At 41.3% G+C, this 19682-nt stretch overlaps 1 protein-coding gene across 3 annotated transcripts in view; it reads right to left on the bottom strand.

Annotated features, from left to right (window-relative positions):
* Window positions 1-601: 601 nt before the first annotated feature.
* The window catches only part of dock11 (dedicator of cytokinesis 11), a 51985-nt gene continuing 32904 nt past the window's right edge, over window positions 602-19682 (bottom strand). For 2 of the 3 annotated variants that reach the window (XM_035627267.2, XM_035627268.2), the window contains 22 exons: window positions 19509-19616; window positions 18908-18983; window positions 18142-18230; window positions 17054-17168; window positions 16747-16813; window positions 16311-16358; window positions 15285-15430; window positions 14136-14251; window positions 13684-13821; window positions 12453-12635; window positions 11085-11198; window positions 9887-10102; window positions 9008-9065; window positions 8362-8468; window positions 7990-8112; window positions 7170-7283; window positions 6478-6624; window positions 5666-5876; window positions 5199-5389; window positions 5004-5104; window positions 4708-4846; window positions 602-2042 (listed from right to left, as the gene is read on the bottom strand). In XM_035627267.2, coding sequence (XP_035483160.1) covers window positions 1953-2042; window positions 4708-4846; window positions 5004-5104; window positions 5199-5389; window positions 5666-5876; window positions 6478-6624; window positions 7170-7283; window positions 7990-8112; window positions 8362-8468; window positions 9008-9065; window positions 9887-10102; window positions 11085-11198; window positions 12453-12635; window positions 13684-13821; window positions 14136-14251; window positions 15285-15430; window positions 16311-16358; window positions 16747-16813; window positions 17054-17168; window positions 18142-18230; window positions 18908-18983; window positions 19509-19616 — 2697 coding nt within the window. In that variant the 3' untranslated portion in view covers window positions 602-1952. Of the gene's footprint in view, window positions 2043-3766; window positions 3790-4707; window positions 4847-5003; window positions 5105-5198; window positions 5390-5665; window positions 5877-6477; window positions 6625-7169; window positions 7284-7989; window positions 8113-8361; window positions 8469-9007; window positions 9066-9886; window positions 10103-11084; window positions 11199-12452; window positions 12636-13683; window positions 13822-14135; window positions 14252-15284; window positions 15431-16310; window positions 16359-16746; window positions 16814-17053; window positions 17169-18141; window positions 18231-18907; window positions 18984-19508; window positions 19617-19682 lie in introns of those variants that run through there. The other variant, XM_035627270.2, reaches the window with a different exon arrangement.

Here is a 19682-nt window from a genome sequence, read left to right as displayed (position 1 = left end):
AACGATAAACCTGCTCCTGGCTCTCCACAGGGAGCTTGCGCGCAAGCCCTAAAAGTGCGCTATCACAAGCCACACGTAGACACACATCCATCCGTTCCTCCAGGAAGCAGTCGGGCTCTAAATTAGTCTGTGAATCATTAAGCTCGGCTATCTGAGTGGTAATGGATTTACGAGGCAACAAACAAACAGAGTGGTATTAAAAGGCCAAGGAAAACATACGATACTGTACATCTTTGGCACTTAATGTTTACCTATATCTGTCATTAGATCCTGCCTGCAGTGATGCATGAAGCCCCAACTGCAGTTTTTTTTTTTTGCTTCTTTTCTTCAGATTTTTGGGATGATCCTCCTTTACAAAAGCTGTGTCAAGCAAACTGAACCCCTTTAACGCAGCCGATTCCAATGATGTTTTATTCAAGAGCTTGGGTACAACTTTGCGGCGACAGTTCATTTGGCCCTTGTCCAATTTTTGAAACAAACACAGGTACACAAAGAAATAGTATGTCCCTGTTTGGTGTGGAAGACGTTGGCCCGCGCAGAGCCCTGACGCCAACGCCATGCAACAACGGGACTGCGTGCACAGTATGAAACAGGGTTGAGAGGCTTTTGAAAAATCAAACCACAAGGTCAATTTTAGTCGGGGCTTTGGAGCTCTCCCTCATTTCACACAACCTCATGTATGACTTACTTTATTGGAAAAAAGGCTTTACAACGTAAATTTGACTGCAGCACTTCAGTATACAATGCAGTAAAAAACAGAATAAAGAAAATCTTCCGCTAGGACACTTTAGACAGAAGAGGAGTCCATAATGTTACAAATATCAATACATACATACAGTGCGTACAAACATACATGGATACATAATTCAATTTACAGCCAATTATGTACATCTGTTTAAATATCATTCATCTATCTGCTCATTTTTCAGTGTAGCACTTGTGAAATACTGTGACTAACCAGTGTGTGGTGGTTCGTAGAGAACAGGGTAGTCTTTTCAGAAGGCAGAGCATGAAGGCAGCGGATCGACACCCATATGAGAGGAAGCGAAGCCCCACTCTCGCTGTCCTGAAGCAAATATCTTCACACCGCTGTGATCAGCGTGTCCTGTCCTCAGATTCCAATTTCTGACCTCTAATGTCATGTACAAGGCCATAAAATGAGCTCATAGAGAAAAAAACGCTTGATTGTTACAAAGCTCTGATAGAATTGGACATAATTTTTTGTCTGCTCTTACGTAATTCATTACGTATACAAATCCAGGGACAAAATTACCAATCGATTTTTTTGAAACATATACAATGTAATGAAGCTACTTTTATGAAAACCCAGCATTAAAACAACCCTGAGGTCTGTCCCCTTTTCTCTAACTTTGGAAAAGATTGTAATTGGCCCTATGAGCTGCTGCTCTTCAGTGACTTATCTGTTGATCACAATCTGCCAACCTGGTTGGAATGCGAAGCCAGGCTGTAAAAACAAACCCTCGGCTGCCAAAACCAGTTGAGCTGTGATCTTGATCGTTCCTTTTAGCAACAAAGAAAAACACTGGGAAGATGCCATTGTCTTCTCAAAATTGACTCGAGTAGTAAAAAAACCTATTGTGGAGAAATAGTTGTGTCCTGCATAGATATTGAAGGGAAACACTGCAGAGAGGACAGAAAAAAAAGGTAGTACAGCATCAGTCAATCCTGTGGTTTGTCGCCAAAGGCAGGGGGGGGGGGGGGGGGAAGTGCAATGCAACCAAATATGACTCGGCACAACAGCTAAAACTGGACATGCTGACATTTAGTTGGTGCTGCCGCAATACATTCTCAGAAACACTGAGGCAAGTGTAGCTGGGCAGCTGTGACTGTGAGAGCTGCCCTGTTGACACCCTGTCCATCTCCTTGAGGGACATACAAGGATGCACAGTACATAAGGGCATGTGCAGAGGCAGGCCAGATGGGACGGAAGGTCAGCCCAGGTTGGTGGACGTCCCGCTGATAGCGCGAAACACATGAAGCGAGTTTTGTAACAGCGAGCGCATCATATCCTCCTGGTATATCTGGGGGCAAAGCAAAACATGGACAGGATGAGTATCAGTTCTCACAAACACAAAGCTCAAAGACACGCACACACCAAACTCAACAGCTAAAATATGTTCACATGCAACACTTTACAATACTACAATACAACAGGACTATAGGGTGTGATGGACCATGAGGTTCAACACATAAGCTGAACACGATGAGAAATGTTTTTCTATGTAGACTTGCATAAAACAAAGCTATTAAAAGTATCAAGTCTACAATAAGCTAGCAATCAACATTTATATGATCAAGAAATTTAAGTACAAAATGAACAAACCCTATTCCTCCTTGCTGTCACCACTTGCGATTGTTTTTTTTGTAACTATTATCTACCACTTCTCTGATTATTAAATCTTCATTGCAGCCTGATAATCAAACAGAATTATTCTTATTTCTCATAACTTTATTTTTTACTTTTTTATTGCTTTGGATTTGTGAACAGGTCTGAGATGTGGGTGGTGAAGTTGCTTGCTTATGTGTGTGTGTGTGTGTGTGTGTGTGTGTGTGTGTGTGTGTGTGTGTGTGTTTTTACACAAGCAGTGACTAAACAGCTGTATTTATTCCGATCTAACAGCCCTGCTGGATTAACACAACTTCCTCTTTTAAGCACACAAAATAGAAACCAACCCATGAAAGTCTTGAGTAACTGTAACTGAGTATTATTACATCACACCTTGCTTGGATGCAATCAAAATGTGAATGATTTGATCTCAAACCAACATTTGAATTGAATGACCTTCTCATACCAAAAGCAATATGAACAGTATCAAAAGGAAATAATCCATTAGAAATGGACTGCCTGCCTACAGACATAACAGACTTAAATATCAATAAAGTTATCACAATAAAGTTTTTTTATACCCCAAATATTGCTGAAGTCTTGACCTCGGATGTGGGGGAAACCAAGCTGCTTCTAAATGTTGAGACGAACACTGAAGTGGATGGATGTACTTAAGGGATATCTTATTTGCGACAACATGATAATCACGTTTTTCCCAGTCAACAGGCATTTATACATTTAATGTCTGTGCTCATATGAATCAGAGTAAAGTCTGCTACAATCTGCCATGGATGCAGTCTTCACTAAACATGCATCAAAACTCTGCCATGCCTCTCAAAGGTCTCCTGGCCCCGGCAAAAACCACACCGCAATTAAACATATATCTGGGGAGATTCGCAGTAAAAGATGTGAAATGCCACACTGTTCTGTAACTTTACAGGACGCTGTTAAAAAATGTATCCAAGAATGACAATGTAGAAACTCAACTATTTGTGGCCCTGAGAGTTTGATTGATATTCTGGATATCAGAGAAAATGTTTCTTCTCTACCACCTCAGTGAACTCGATGAACTCGACAGTAGAGCTCTTCTCCCTCTCATCCACACCAAATATTTTTATTTTTTTATTTCTAGAGAATAAAATAATCGGCAACGTGTCAAAGGAGGACAGGCGAACGTGGGCCCTCGGTGAAGGGCTCCTAGAGTGTGCCAAATCCACTCTCCGCCTCTGCTTTGTTAAGATCTTTCCTTTGGAATGCATTTTACTATGACATTTAATTTAACTATCAAATGTCTGGAAGACATTAACGGAGACGGTGCAGATTTACAATGAATGTGCAGCCAAAAAAAACCAAAAGTAAATAAATGAATAAAGAAAAAGAATAAAAAGAGAAAGTGAGCTTCGACACACTCATTGATCACTTTACCTGATTTTTCCTTAAAGCTAAAGGTCAGCACATTGGAGAGAAAAAAGTCACACCGGTTAGTTTGTTGAAATCACAGGCGCCTGTGATGGCTGTGCTGCAACGCAGCCATGGCTCAATATGCTTGTTGGAGAACCAAAAAACTGCTACAAAATCTTGTTGAGCAACAGTGTAGTGAAGTGAAGTTCACACAAAAGCTAAGCTAACCCATCTGAACTTTGCACTCAGCATTGCCAACGCCCTTCTGGTCATAGCTCAGGTTGAAGGGTAAGTTCACCCAAAAAAACTTTTTGTCATCCAACATCCAACTCTACTGGGATCAAACCATGTAGGTGGTTTTGGTTTTTATATATATATTTATATATATATATATATATGTGTGAAGAGCTCTGACAGGACTTGTACCCTGCAGGCCACTTCCCTTCACTGTTGCTCAACAAGATTGTCTAGCAGTTTTTTGGGTCTCCAACAAGTGTATTGAGCAATGGCTGCATTGCAGCACAGCGATCACAGCCTTACCTCTCTCTCTATATATATATATATAGAGAGAGAGAGATAAGGCTTTCATGTTGCTGTTGAATTTTCAAATTATAATTTTTTTTAAATCCAGTGACAGCCACAAACAAAACTCTATTTTTGTGAGGACTGAAAACTGGGACACAAAAAATCTAAACTATTTGCAGAGAAAGATTCCACTCGAGGCACAGCACTGTAAGTGAGAAAATACATTTTTGTCTGCACAGTAACTTGGCTGGAGTGACCCTGAATGTGCCAGGCTCTTAACTGCATTTGTCGAATCCTTCCCACAAAATAAGTAGGTGAAGTATTTACTGTCACGGATGGTTGGATGAAAACTCTCACCAAAGCAGTTACACAACAGGTATGTGTAAAACAGGCTTGTGTGGGTGTGAAGAAAAAAAAAGAAAGATGAAAGATACCTGTTCATGGATGATGTCCGATAACTCTTTCACCATGTCTTTGAAGTTGGTCTTCAGGCCCTCGTGGTACTCAAACTGGTCCTCTTTGATCAGACGCTCATTTATGTCCAGGGCTATGCTGCAAGCCTCCACGAAGCGCCTGCAAATATTCCACAAATGCAATGTTGTAACTTGGTTACTTATCACACAAATGGACGGGGATATACAGAATTGTTCACGGGGAAATGAGGAATGTCTCAGAAACACAAAATAATCAAAATGAGAATAAAAAGACTTTGATAAGGAACAGGGTATACCTGAAAATGTCCTTAAGCTCTTTTACTTTCTTGCTACCGGACTGATTGCTTTTACTGTCATCAAGGAATGCTCTGGCATAAGCCATGGGACCTGCATTCACCTGCAAAAAAATATGCCAGGAAATATAATGCATTCTTACAAGACTTTGTCTTTTTTTACACTGAGCTGCGCCTCAGGGTGACTCCAGCCTTTACCTGCACAGACACACAGCCTTGCAGTTTTAACTGCAGCTGGATCATGTCCACTTCCTGGCTGGAACAGAGCTTATTCAGCTCCGCCGTCCGTGCCTTCATCTCGTCTATGGCCACGTCCACCGGCTTGAGCTCCACTTGCCTCTCCCCCACCACCTCCACTCGCTTCTTCACGTACGGGAAGGTGTGAGCAGCTGGAGACAAGGGGGGCAAGGCAAAAAATTTGCCAAGTCATACACCCGAGAATTTCTGGTGTTTAGCTGCTGAGTATTGTCTACCTTGGCAACAACTACTACATGTTCACCCAATGAGACATATGTGTATTAGTTAAGAAGGAGGAATAACATTGAGGTTGCTTGTCAACAGAATAAAATAAGCCACAAATATTTGAATAGGGTGTGTCTTGAAACATCCAGCTGTGAAACTTGATTTCCCCCATCGACGTTGACACCCGAGCGCACTTCACATACTTGAGAGCACGGTCCTCCGCTTGCACTGCTCCTCCACCCCGCCGTGCTTCTTGCCCGACAGCGTGTACGGCGTCTCGAACACGAAGCGGCAGATGTTGTGGCACTTCTCGAAGTCGGTTTTCTTCTCGGGCACCTCCTTCTCCTCAAAGTACGGCTTGACAAAGGTCACCTGGACGTAGGCGAACTTGTGGTCCAGGTCTTTGGGGTTGACCTGTGGACAGGCACAATTCAATTTACTTCTAAAGCACAAAACCAACAACACATATATTATACAAAAAACTTATCACATAAGTATAATATACTTTTGATCAAACCAAATGCCTAGTTGAAGTACTACATGTATGTGTCTGATACAAACAGAGCGGTTTAAGACTGTTGAGCTTTAAATCAAACATTTTCAAAGTGAATAGTGAAAATGTCATCCAAAGTCAACTTCCTTAATATCAATAATATCCCCAACTTCAAACACTTGACTGCTGACAGCACACGCTGACTCATCCCACTCCACTAACTGCTCATCAGACAAAACGTTCAAGTTTCTCAAACTTCACACAATGAAGGCAGTCACAGAAATCCCTTTACAGCCTGTCAGCAGGGACTTGATATAAACTTCGTACGAAACAGAAACTGAACATTTCCCACATTTTGAACAAATTATATTTCCAAAATGCAAGAGCAGGGCTGCAACGCCAAAAGACTTGTTTTCACATCGGCCTGTTTCAGCCAAGATAGCATCTTTTCATTCAGAGTTAGAAAAACTGCACAAAGACCGTTTTATTCCAAATATCATTTACTCCGTTTATTTACTGGACCTTGTTTGAGTCCTGAATTATCCGGACGTTTTCTGGCCCAAACTTGTCCCCGTAGAGCGTCAGCAGCCGCTGAGAGATTTCCGACAGGCCGGTGAGTTTGGGTTCTTTGTAGATGTATTCCTTCCCGTCCTCTTCCTCGAAGAAGCCCTGCGCAAAATAAACATCTTCGTTCAGATGTGAATACAAAGAGAGACTGTCCAGCTGAAAGTGTGCGAGAAGAAATATGCAAAAAACCCATTTGGTCCAGTAATAAATCTTACAAGACAAAACGGGTGGCTTCTGTTTTTGTTGCCAACGGGAATATTTCTCTTTCACTAGTAACATGCAACAAATTAATGACATTTTGGTTTACTGGCAAAAATAACTCTATCTATGGTTTCTGATTATCAGTAATGTCAATGCATTCATTTGCTTTATCACTTCCACAGTCTTGAACCTGCTTGTTGCTGAGGTGCAGAGTTCATCTCTACATGATGAGAATAGTCACCCATGCATCCAACAATTGAAAGAGTTGTTTGTCTTTTCTTTTTTTTATTCTGAAACTTCACTGGCTTAATTACACCCCCTACAGAAAAACAAGAATGACACGTCACCTTAACCATTTGATTTACAGCACCTTTGAAAATGCGATAACTTGTCATTGGGGTTGTGCCATAAAAAGAAACGGCCTTGAAGTTGCGTGTCGGCCTTACCTGTCCATAAAAAGCCACTCTGAAGTACGTCCCGAGCAGCCTGCGGCCCGATTGTATCACTTCCATTATCTTATTGTAGGCTCTGTGCAGAGTGTCGTACAGTCGGCTTAGTTTCTGCAAAGAAGAGGACATGTGTGATCAGATTACGTTGGAAAACCTGGGCAGCGCGTGCGGAGAAGACAACAACACAACGAATTCTAACTGCCATCGCGGATTCACATTACATAATTATGTCTGTCTTTTTGTGAGCAAGACAAACGTTTAAAGGCACGAGCGTCCAAACAGACGAGGAAAAACACAAGCAGGTGTTTCAAGGTTATCTTTGACCTCAGCGGGAGGTGGCTCAGTGTTGCGCATGGTTGTGTCACAGCAAGCATTTCCCCCTGGGTTCATATCCACAGGGGTTTACGTGTGCTTTGTGTGGGTGTCCTCCCACACACCAAAGACATTGAAGTGAAGCAATTTAAACAGCCATTTCAAGAGCGAGAAGGAAGAGTGGTTAAAAAGCCACATTCACAAAAGGTGAGAAAGTGAAACGAAATGTGCCGTTTGAAAGATCACAATGGAATCTTGCCGTGTGAGTTAAGTGGCTGCTTTTGTGTGGTGTTAAGCAAACCAGTTGCATGACCTTCGGGTAAACGGAGATGAGAGGTTGACAATCCTGTGAGTACAAGTCAACAAGTCTAAGAAGACAGGGCGTTGATTGACGATGATTGCAACATGAATAGGGTAAACTTAACACGACATGTTTATAGAAATGAAAAGCCCTTCTACAGACGTGATGACACAACTGTCATAAGTAAAAAATGATGCCTAGTACCTCGTACTCGTGACGCTTCTCATAAATGGGGATGATGAGTTTGGCGATGAGCGTGATGAGCTCATAGCGTTCAGCTTTCCACAGGGCCTCCACACAGACGTCAAGGTGCTCCACCAAGACCTCCTAAAAAGAGGCAGAATTTGGAAAATAAACGATTAAAAACTGTGAATCCTTTAAATTTATGAAACTTCACAAGACAGATTTTAATCAGTAAAAGAAAAAGGTATTGCGTTTTGATATCAGCTCCATTGAGGACGAAAATGCAGCATTTAATGGCGGCCATCAGGAACTTTTGATTGGCCTTGCTATTGCAGGATTTATTGACCTCAACTCAGAATGAAGAAAAAGGAAAAAGTGAGCAAATGGTTATACCTCAGTGTAATACACGTCTTGCATGCCTGTGTCCTCCTTCATGGCAGCTTCCTCTTCGATATTCACGGTGATCCTCTTAAAAGCTGCGAGGCCACTGGGGAACAACTCTGACGGACACCAAAGGACAAGTTTTGGAAATGGCTTTGCATAGATTTATCTTTGTCCTTGGACATTCTTCACAGATCAACGCCACTTCACATTTGTTTAGATGACTATCTGACAGCATGTTTTGCACAAGATAAAAATGATCATCAGGAAAAAAAACGGAATCGGACGGCAGTGTTTCCTTTTTTTCTGGTTGGTCTGAAGGGATCAGTCTCTGAAATATTTGCATGCTCTATCTAACAAAAGTCTGAACAAATGTCTTTCATCACGCGAGGATCACAATACTCTAACAGGTGCATGTTTCTCGTGACGGACTGGTGCATCGCGTGTTAGGTGTATAGTCGGTTATCGCACCCCCACAAATTCAGTTGATTATGCAATTCAACTCCTTAAGTAAATAGTGAGTCCATCCTGAATCAATACCACGCACTCACTGCTTGGTGTTCAATTACAAACGTACATGTGTAAGCCGTAAATGGAGGTAAAGCATTTTTTGAGTTTGTGTGTGTGTGTGCGCATGTGAGGGTTTCAAGGGCCTTACTTTTCCTGTGCAAATATTCTGCAACCAGCGCAGCCACATGAACGTAACACATGGCTGCCTGTGGAGAAAGCAACAGACAAACCGACTTAGCAAATGTTGCAAAAAAGTAAAAGACAGGACAAAGGGTGAAATTGCAGGGGACATATATGATATGGACAGAAGAAGGATTAATTGTGTTTAACTTTTCAGCTGTAAAATGAGCACAATGAGCCACGCCTTCCATTAAGCTGGCAGCTTGTCACCTGTGGAGCAACAACACGTACAGTGCTGTCAGGCCTGAAAGCTGCCAAGTCAAATGTTCACCTGTCTCTTTATTCCTGCAGTTATGATTGAGTTTCTCTTATACTTCACCGATACTTCTTATATGTATATATATACATATGTATATATGTGTGTGCATGTATATATGTCTATATATATATATATATATTTTCTTTTTTATTATACTTTTCTTTTACTGAGTCTTTCTTTTAACCCTGTTTTCCTCATTGCAAATAGGCGCAACAGCGTTTTCCTGAGATTCCTCGTGTTTCATTTGATTGTATGTGAAGCACTTTGTGTTGCATTTTTTTGTATGAAAAGTGCTATATAAATAAAGACTGATGGATTGCTTGACCAATACACACATAAGTGCGTTTCTGCTGAAAATGAGCTATACAGATATTATTTTCATACGTTTGGTGAAACTAGACTGTTTTGTTCATGTGTTGTTTAATTAAAAAAGAAAAAAGAATAAGATTTAAGAAAAAAAAAAATCCATTCAAACTTGGGGGGGGGGGGGATTTTTCAAAAATACAAGAAGTGTTAAATTATCTCAATGAGAAGAGGAAACAGTGGGATAAACATAAATGACAACGTTTTTTCTCTCTGTGTTCATACCTCAGAGAGATCTCCATTCTTGAGGTGAGCTCGGGCCATGCTGTCCAGCCAGGTCCGTCTCAGTTCGGGGGTGCTGGCGTAAGACCGGGCCAGACTGTACTGGAGGTCCAGCAGCATCTCGGGGTCTTTCTCGTGCTCCCTCATCTGGGCCGTTGCCATCAGCACGGTGCGGATCCGCTTGGTGAGACCCTTCACTTCCGAGGGGAATGCCGTGGACTGCAACGTGCAGAGATTGGGAAATTTTGAGAATTTTTGATGAGGATTTACCGGATGGAAGGGCAAAACAGTTTAAGGTGATAATCGTGAGACTGCTGCAACTCATCATGGTTGTGGATGCTGTTTAATATATTTACTCGCCACTAAAATTTGTTAAAATCTTTTTCGTAGCCCCTTAATTTTTAGCAGAGCAAGTTTTAGTGTTCAAAATGATGACTTCACATCATTGTCTAATTAAACGCCATGTGTTCTGGCTCCATTTGTCTTGTATTAGTCAAACATTTTAAAATCTTGTTCTTCCTGATCCGTCTCAAACTGCTTTTCAACTGCTTCTTTTTTTTAAGCATACATTTAACCCTGTTGTATAATTCATTCATTCATTCATCGTCTACCGCTTTATCCATTTAAGGGTCGCGGGGGGTCGCTGGAGCCAATCCCAGCTAACATTGGGCGAGAGGCGGGGTTCACCCTGGACAGGTCGCCAGCCTATCGCAGGGCAACCTGTTGTATAATTCACTCTGTATATTTAACTCTTTATTACAAAACAAATGGAGACATTTATACCTGCAGTTCTGCAGGTTGGGCTTATTGAGGCGGCTCTGACGAAACAGAGAATCCAGACTCAAAACACCTGGAGCCTTTATTTGTTTTTAATTAAACCCAGAATGTTGGCTCCTTGTAGGAGAATCTGTTATCATCTTTATCTCATATTTCATTTAATATTTACAAAATACAAAAAAACATCAGTCATATTGCTATAGCCCAGATCTAATCTCAATGCCTGAGCAGAGTGTTAGACAGTTGGGATCCAAAGGGGCTGGTTTAAAGAGAAAAAAACAAATGAATGTATGTGTCAAATTTAAAATCTTCTTCAAACCTCTCTTTTGCATGCTTTCTCGGTTTAATAGTCATGGATTTAGAGATGTCGTCGTAAGACCTTGTGGCCTCCTACACACATCTGCTGTCTTGTACTTTACTGTACCTTCATGGCTTTGTCACTATTTGCAAAGTTGTTGATGATGGAAAGAGACTCCTGGAAGCGCGAACTGCCGGTCAGCGCCACGTCGGAAATCAGCTGGCTGACTGCAATGATAATCTGGAGGGCAAAGAAGCAAATGGATGTTAGATAAGAGTGCAGGGGTGCATAGGGAGGAGACGAATGAAAGAGCAAAGGTACTTAGTATATTATGAGAATGAAGTCGTAATTTTATGAGAATAAGGTTGCGATTTTACTAGAAAAATTCAGATTTTATTTAATATTTTATTACGGAAATGAACAGAAACCCAGGAAACAGGTGTGAGCCCGGGCAACAGTTTTCTCCAGTGTCGTGCCACACTGACAACAGGCACGTTAATGTCATATTATCCATGTTTAACGTTTATTAAACGCTTTTGCTCGTTAACCTAGACTGAAGTACAGATTCACAAAGTGCTCTTCTGACATTTCTCCACTAAAATAACACAGAGACCAAATCCACGACTTTAGTCTCATATTTTACGACTTTATTCTCGTAAAATGACGACTTTATTCTCGTAAAATTACGACTTTATTCTCATAAGTTAACGACTTTAGGGCCTGACTTTAGGAGCCGGAAACTAAGAAACTCAGCAGGCCCATCTAGGTTTAAACTATTTCAACAGCCTCATCCTATCCTTCACATCTGTTATGAAAGCGACCGAAGGACTCAGAAGAGTGTGTGTGTGGACAATAGGCCAAAGGTCAAAGGTGAACATCAGGCTGAAAAAGTATTGAGATCGTGAAAGACCTGGACAGTTGGGTGTGTGGAACATTGAAAATGCAGCTTCTGTTCACTGAACAGTTAACATTCATATGATCAGAGGCCAGACCTTTAGTGGGTTGTCATGTTCCCACGCACCCCCCCCCCCCCCTCTTTCAAAATCACACACAAGCGTCACTACTCAAGTCACTCAAGTAAATTCCATGAGTATTACACAAACAAAGATCAACTGACTCTCAAAATAACTTTGACCTAATGTCTGCACTATGCTTTTTATATACACAATAACATACATGTTTACATACAAATACATCTCCATGCTGCTTTCTGCACTTGGCACTTTTCTATATTGCACCTTTTATTATTATTGCACCCCAATAACTTACCTGATAATGTATATGTCCATTGTGATATTGTATATGTCCATTGTCTGTCTGCATATGTTGTGTCTATTTGTTGTTGTCCTTGCAATCTTATATGTTGTGTGTTATATATTACTGCACATTTGGAGTATGGGGAAACGCAATTTTAATCCTCTGTGTGACGACTGTTGCATTGTTTTGATTAATAATAAAGTTCACTTTGACTTTTGACTGTGACTTTGACTTTACCTGTAGGTGTGTGCGCAGGAAGGTCTTTCTCTTGGTGTACTCGTAGTTGTTTCGCATCAGCAGGTAGAGCAGGGCAGACGCCTCGGCCCGCAGAGAGCCCAGCTTGGAGACGCAGCACTTGAGCACCTCACAGCACAGGGCCTCGCACAGCGTCACGCGGCCCTTGAACAGCACAGACGGGAACTGGCGGGACAACGGGTTAGTGTGTTAAAAGGCAGATTCTGGGTGGGCGTGGGATTAGAAAAATACTGTTAGGTACATTGGGAAGACAGCAGGGAAATGGCAGTGAGCCAGGAGCAGTTTGATCCCACCAAAAAAAACATTTCTCGATGTCATTCAGTATATGCATTGATTATGTCTCACGTGCTTTTATTTGAACATGATCTTTTGTTGAACTCAAAATATAAGCCGTAAAATGTTTTTTATGCTCTTAGATGTTTTATCAGTTTTTCGCAATTTAGAATTAAAAATTTACTTGAATCTTAACTACAGTATGGATGTTCCTTTTCGGAGTTAAAAAAAAAAGGCATATTGGTTTTTCTTTGTCATCTAACATGATTTGGTCAGGACCTGAGTGACCAGTATGTTTGAGTCTTCCTCCACAGTTTCAAACAGCATGTGCTGGGACTTACAACATGCAAATACAATGAATTACAGCAATAGAATGAGCAATTTCTGCCAGTTGCATGGAAGCATTATTTTGCATTTGTCAACGGTCGACTTGTGATGTGTGACGCTGCCGAAGCCAATCTCATAACCCTGCTGATGCTATAGAGGGGCAGCAAAAGGGAGACTCTGTCCCCTGTCCTCTTGATCTCTCACTGGTCTTAGATAAAGTCTTGCCGGAGCTTGCTTCTACAATGTAAATAAGAAATCTAAAAATAGGGAGTGATTAAGAGTTGTGCGAACACTAAAAACAGTTTGTCGCTGGCAGCAGCGATGCCAACAAACACAGGACATATTTATTCCACCCTCCTTCTGTTTTCCCCAACAGTCACTTCAAAGGGCCATGTGTCCTTAAAAGCGTGTTTGAATGTTACTCATAGCAGGACGTGTAAAGGACAAGTGGGCTGGATGGTTGACAGCACACAGGTGGAAAATGTTGTAGGCAGTGTCTAAACAACAGAAAGGATTGTCCACATTCACCATGAGAAACACAGCAGCTCATCGTCTCAAGTCCGTACACCACTTCACACTGTGTATGCCGTGTGTTTCGAGTGTGCCGACGTACCTTGTTGATGAAAGCCCTGAGCGCAGCAAATGCATGTGTGAGGGCAGCTTCTGATTGTCCGACTTTGATGAAGGTCAAGTAAACTTCAAACACCTTCTTCATCAGGGGGTTGTGACCTTCGCTGTCCAGGAGCTGGGTCTGAAACACACACACACACGCACACATTTCTTGTCATTCGACTTGTATGCATTGACTACTGACTTAAAATATTCCCTGAACACACTGCATGCTTAAATACACATACAGTATGTACACACAACTTTAACCAAACCTATTGTAAGCTTCTTCAATATCCACATACTTTGCCACTTGACTGAAGACTGTAGTCACATTTGAGGCCATACTCAGTGGGCTACAAAGGTCTGACACCACCACTTGAACATCTCAGACCCCATTGTGCTTGTGTGTGTGTGTGCGTGTGTGTGTGTGTGTGTGTGTGTGTGTGTGCTGACCTTAAAGCACTGAGTGAAGAGGGACAGAACATCCAGCACACTCAGGCAGACCTCAGTGGAGATGTTGCCCTCTAGCAGAGCCTGATGGTGGATTTCTGCCTCTGATGGCCCCGTACCTAGAACACACACACGCAACGGTCGACATTGCACTTAAAAAACATATTATTCACTCACTTCTATGTAGACAAAGATAATGAGTTCCATACTGTGTTTTAAAGTATCAGCACTGTTCTCGCCAATGTTTAGCCTACTTTAATTCGCTAATCTTAATACAGATCACAAAGCAAATAATAAATTTTTTTCCGGATTTGTTGGCACATATTAAAATCCAGTTCAATTACTCATTTTTTAATAAAACCTAGCAACAACCTGCACCATTTTCCCCCCAGTTAAGCGAGTGGTTCGTCAGGGACATCGAATAGCTTGCAGTTTCTCAGTAAAACAGCTAAATTGTGCCGCATAGAAATAAAAGATCCAATGCTGTTGAGCAACAGGTAAGTCTGTTAATTAAACAGCGAAATTAGCGAAACACTAATTCAAATATATAAAAGATGGAAGATGCCAGTCAAGCTCTACAGTGGCTTTAATCCTGTGTTTACATAGAGATCTACACTCTGGCATTGCGCAGCCTGCGTGTGTATTTAAAAGTCATGGTTCTGCTGCAAAGTGAAACCCCTTCCAAACCATTTAAAGCCTGAATGTAGTGCACGCCTGTGCACAGATGATCAACGCAGGGTCAAGTTCAGAGGCGTTCGAGCTGATTAGGGAATATCCAGGAACACTCTGACAAAACGTGCATCCAGGAAATGCATTTCTGGCTTGTATCCATTCAGCTAAAAATGTGGTGTTGTCCCTTGGTGTTCTAGTCATTTCAACAGCTCACCTTGACTGTATCCAACAACATTTCTTTTCTACAGACCTCAATTCTGGTTATGTGAGATTAGCTTTGCATTAGTGACTTGTGTTTGGCGCCATTTCCCCACCAGAGCCCCTCAACAATGAACACATTGGACCTGTTTACATGCATTGACCCCAATCAAAAAGGCAACATACAGTACATAATACGACTTGTAGTTTCCTGAAATATATAAACCCACAAGATCAAGTGTTTCGTGAAGTTTTACATATGAGCTGGTTGCGTGTGGTTACCTATATTGAGAGTGAGGGAGGCCTCCATGGTGCTGAACTGGTGCAGCTTGGTCTGCATGAGACTGGCGCGGTTGCAGCGCATGGCTGGCATCGTCTGAGACTTCCTGTCCGAGGAGAACAGCTTTGACGCGCAGACCTCCTGACTCCTACATGACATTAATAATTAATATATACTCAGAATTCATGAGGCACAAAGTGGCAAGATAAATTAATACCAAACAGATGATATCTTTCTGTCAAAAACAATGGTCGGTGTAATGGTTAACCAAACAATGAAAAATTCTAGAAATATTTGACCTAAAATCAGAAAAGACAAAACCACAAACAGAAACAAAAACTTTTTTTCTTCTCCTCTTTCTTTTAATATATATATATATATATATATATATATATATTGTTTTTATTATTATATGTAATTATCTCACCCTTTATATTCATAGTCACCAATGTACAAACTAAGTTATGTATTTTCACCTCTGACCCCCCTTCTTTGCTACCTCATCCTTCTCCCCCCACTGATCTCTCCAAACCGTCCTGCTGAATTTATTATTATATGTAATTATCTCACTCTTTATATTCATAGTCACCAATGTACAAAATAAGTTATGTATTTTCACCTCTGACCCCCCTTCTTTGCTACCTCATCCTTCTCCCCCCACTGATCTCTCCGAACCGTCCTGCTGAATTGCAAAATTTGCACCCCCTCTCACACACACACACACGCAAACTACATTGCCTATTCTCACACTCACACACAGAAACCACAGAACCCCGCCCACACTCAATATAGTATCACATAACCAATCATACTTATTTGGTTATTTATCCTAATTTTATTTACCATTAGTGTTCTCTTTTTTGTTTGTCTGTTTGCTTGTTTTTTTTGCCAATGCCAACATCTCTGTGAACTCAGCCAAGACAACTTGGAATCCTGCGCCTTCTGAGCTTCACTAAATCTAACCGTGTTTCCAATTTCACACAGATACAACAGGTACTACAAAATTGCTGTCGGTTTTCCAGCCTCACCTGCCAATGTTCCTCTTTCCAATGTAACGAAACTGAACAAGACAGGTCCTGTGGGGAGAGTGAAAAAAATAGAACATATTAGCTGGGATAATATTAGGAAAGCATGCATTGATTTACTTGTGTTTTGTTTAATGAATAATGCTATATAAGACTGTGTCTAAGCATAATACCGTATGTTACACAAAATTGAATGAATTGTCTTCCATTCAGTATGATGTCAGTTGCATAAATCCACATGTCAAACAACTGAGAAAAGACTGTTGGCAAGGACTTTGAATGTTCATGAGAGAGAAAAGTAATTATTATTTACAGCGTCTCTTTTCACTTGTAATTGCCCATTATGTTTTGGGTTTTTTTGCACTTATTATAAGTCGTCTGCTGAATGAATGTAATGTAATTTTGTGGTGAACGGCAGATTCTTTAATACACAACTCACTCCAGCAAGCTGAGGTAGTTCATGATGTCCTGAGGGCCTACTTTGTTCCAGTAGGCCATGAGAGAGTCTGTGGACAAAAAGAACGACAAAACTCTTTGATGCGTGTTGTTTTCGGCCGACATTTGTCAGAGCAAAGTCAACTTTGTATGAACAATTCCTGTTACACTGTAGAGGAGCCGTGTAGCCAAATCAATCGTAATTCTTGCAGCGGCCAAAGTCTTGACCAAGGCTCTATCTCTCGAAATAGCAGAAGGGCCGTTTATGTCATATCCTGTGTTATTGGCATTGGGTTTAAATCATCACTGACCCTCTGACAAGGTCTTGACTAAGTGCAGGAAAGAGAGGAGGAGGCCTTTGATCTCATATAGTCCCAGTCTTCCGATGGGAGGCAGGGGGCTGCTGCTCATGGTGGAACCACGCCTCTGCAGTACAAAAATAACACAAAAATCACACACACACAATAGTAAGCGGGGAGATATAAGAACATGCGTTACAGACAAAAAAAAGCGGCTGCATAGGAGGCTGCATGGAGATTAACCAGAGTTACTGTTACATTGTCCGGTGTTTTGACAACAGTTTTGTACAACAATAGAAGTCTATGGCTCCGAGGTATTAAATATGTCAGGTGTTGGTTCATCGTTGTGTTTTCGGTTTTGCCGTTGTGTTTTTTTGATTTGCCGTTGTGTTTTGTGATTTCCTGTTGTGTTTTCTGTTTTGCCGTTGAGTTTTCTATGTTGCCATTATGTTTTGTGTTTTGCCATTGGGATTTCTGATTTGCCATTGTGTTTTTTAATTTGCTGTTGTGTTTTTGATTTATAGTTGTGTTCTTTGATTTGTCGTTGTTTTAAATGTGCCGTTGCATTTTGTGTTTTGCCATTGTGATTTCTGATTTGCCGTTGTGTTTTTTAATTTGCCGTTGTGTTTTTAATTTGCCATTGTGTTTTTTGATTTGCCGTTGTGTTTTTTAATTTGCCGTTGTGTATTTTGATTTGCCGTTGTTTTTTCATTTGCCTTTGTGTTATTTCATTTGCCGTTGTGTTTTCTAATTTTCTGTTGTGATTTCTGATTTGCCGGTGTGTTCTTGATTTGCCGTTGTGTTTTCATATTTGTCGTTGTGATTTGCACTTCATTGCCACTGTACATCAAACAAACTATAACAATATAATAATGGTGGACGATGTTGGTATGTGTTGATGAAGATCAACACTTTCCTACTTCCCACTTCATCTCATGCGCCACAGGTGCACAGCTTCACAGCAGTGACATTGAAAGGTTTCTTATGTTGGGCCTGTATTCAGAGACAACTCTTTCAACCGCAGCAAAGCAAGTATGTGTTATAGGCTGCGTTAAGGATCCATTAAACAAGTGGGTTAAGTCCGTTTGAAATGTTCTCACCTCAATGCTGTCTGGTGTCCCGGGGTCCATAAACAGCGAGCCTCTGGAGTCCTCTCTCCTCACAACATGGCCATTCTGAACTGGCAGACCTGGAGCCAACACAGTCCAGCATTGTTGATTTCAACTGAAAGCAGCGCGGTAAAATACATGACTCAATTCTCACAGGCTCGTTCGGCCGTCACGTTTGCAAAAAAAAAATCTGATCTCCTCTGTGGCTATGAGAAACATTTGAGAAGTTACGACACCACTAATGAGCCCAGGGTAAAGAAACTATTCAACTGCAACATGAAACGTGTGTAGGGTCAGAATATCATAGTTGAGGAACTTTTGAAATTTGGAAACTGAAGATTTTAAAGTACAACCACAACAGCTATGCTTCAAAGGATTCAGTTGTTTAGTTTCACATTAAAAATGTGACCCACATGTTTTCTTTGTTCTGAACTAGTGCTGTGTGTTGCCCAACATGCCCCCCCACCCCCACCAACTTCCTTTGGTCATTGTTATTGCTGCACTATCCGCACGCATTTCCTTGCTAATGGTATACGGTGCAGGATCCCAGAAGAAATGAACAGCACAGCACCAGTCAAGAACACAGCAGCTGCGGCTTCTTTCACTGCTTCCGTTGTCCATTACAGCTGTGTGTTGCATTAGAAAAAATGCAACCCACAGCCCCGCTGTGGAGCCGCTGTGCGAAAAGCCACTGCAGTGACGATAATGGATGAGTTATAAACAGGAAGCGGCCAGAAATCCGCAGTTCTCAACAAACCATGGTCCCTCTCGAACGCAGTGCTGATTCTCCTGCTGTCCATGGAGCTGGTTGATATCAGGTCATCTCTGGAGCCCTGGCCAAACACAGGACGGAAGAAGTGAGAACTATGTTGCTGTTATGATGTAAACCTGTTAAATACTGACAACTATCTGAGGTTTTAGTGAAGTAAACAGGAAAAATGCTTGGCTTCAATCTCATCAAATAAGTCATTTAATGTTGTACAGACTCCACAGTAGCACCTTCCTTCTGATGAATTATAACCTAACATGTATTGTGAACACACAAAAAAATGCTGTCATCTGCTGTTAAAATGTCTTCTTTCATACATTAAAAAACTGCGACTACCTAATAATAATAATTACATTATAAAAGTATCAATTACATTATGAAAGTACAAAGAGCTTATAATAATAGTTACATTATGAAAGTAAGATGAGCTAATATTGGCATTCTGTCGTGTCCTGATCAAAAAGTTCAAAAAGAGACCCTTTTGGGCTTAAATCTTATATTTTTTCATCAGAGTTCTGCATCAGAGATCAGTAACTGAACACAATGTAAAGCCTGTTGTGGCAGTCCAGGGTTTGCACATGGGACTCACATTTAGGCCGGGGCTGGAGGTGTGTGGTTGGGCAGACAGCTGCTTCAGGTTCTGGTAGAGCAGCTCAAACAGCGGCAGGTAGAGCAAACAGATGCGGGCCTGCTGGTTCTGAAACATTAAAATATGACTCGATTAGCTTTTTTTAAGAAAAGGCCGAAGTTAGCGGGTTAAAAC

This window comes from Scophthalmus maximus, chromosome 2 (assembly GCF_022379125.1).
Source record: "Scophthalmus maximus strain ysfricsl-2021 chromosome 2, ASM2237912v1, whole genome shotgun sequence".
Lineage (NCBI taxonomy): Eukaryota > Metazoa > Chordata > Actinopteri > Pleuronectiformes > Scophthalmidae > Scophthalmus > Scophthalmus maximus.
The sequence above is the reverse complement of the archived record's forward strand: the minus strand, read 5'-3'. Positions and strand labels throughout refer to the sequence as shown.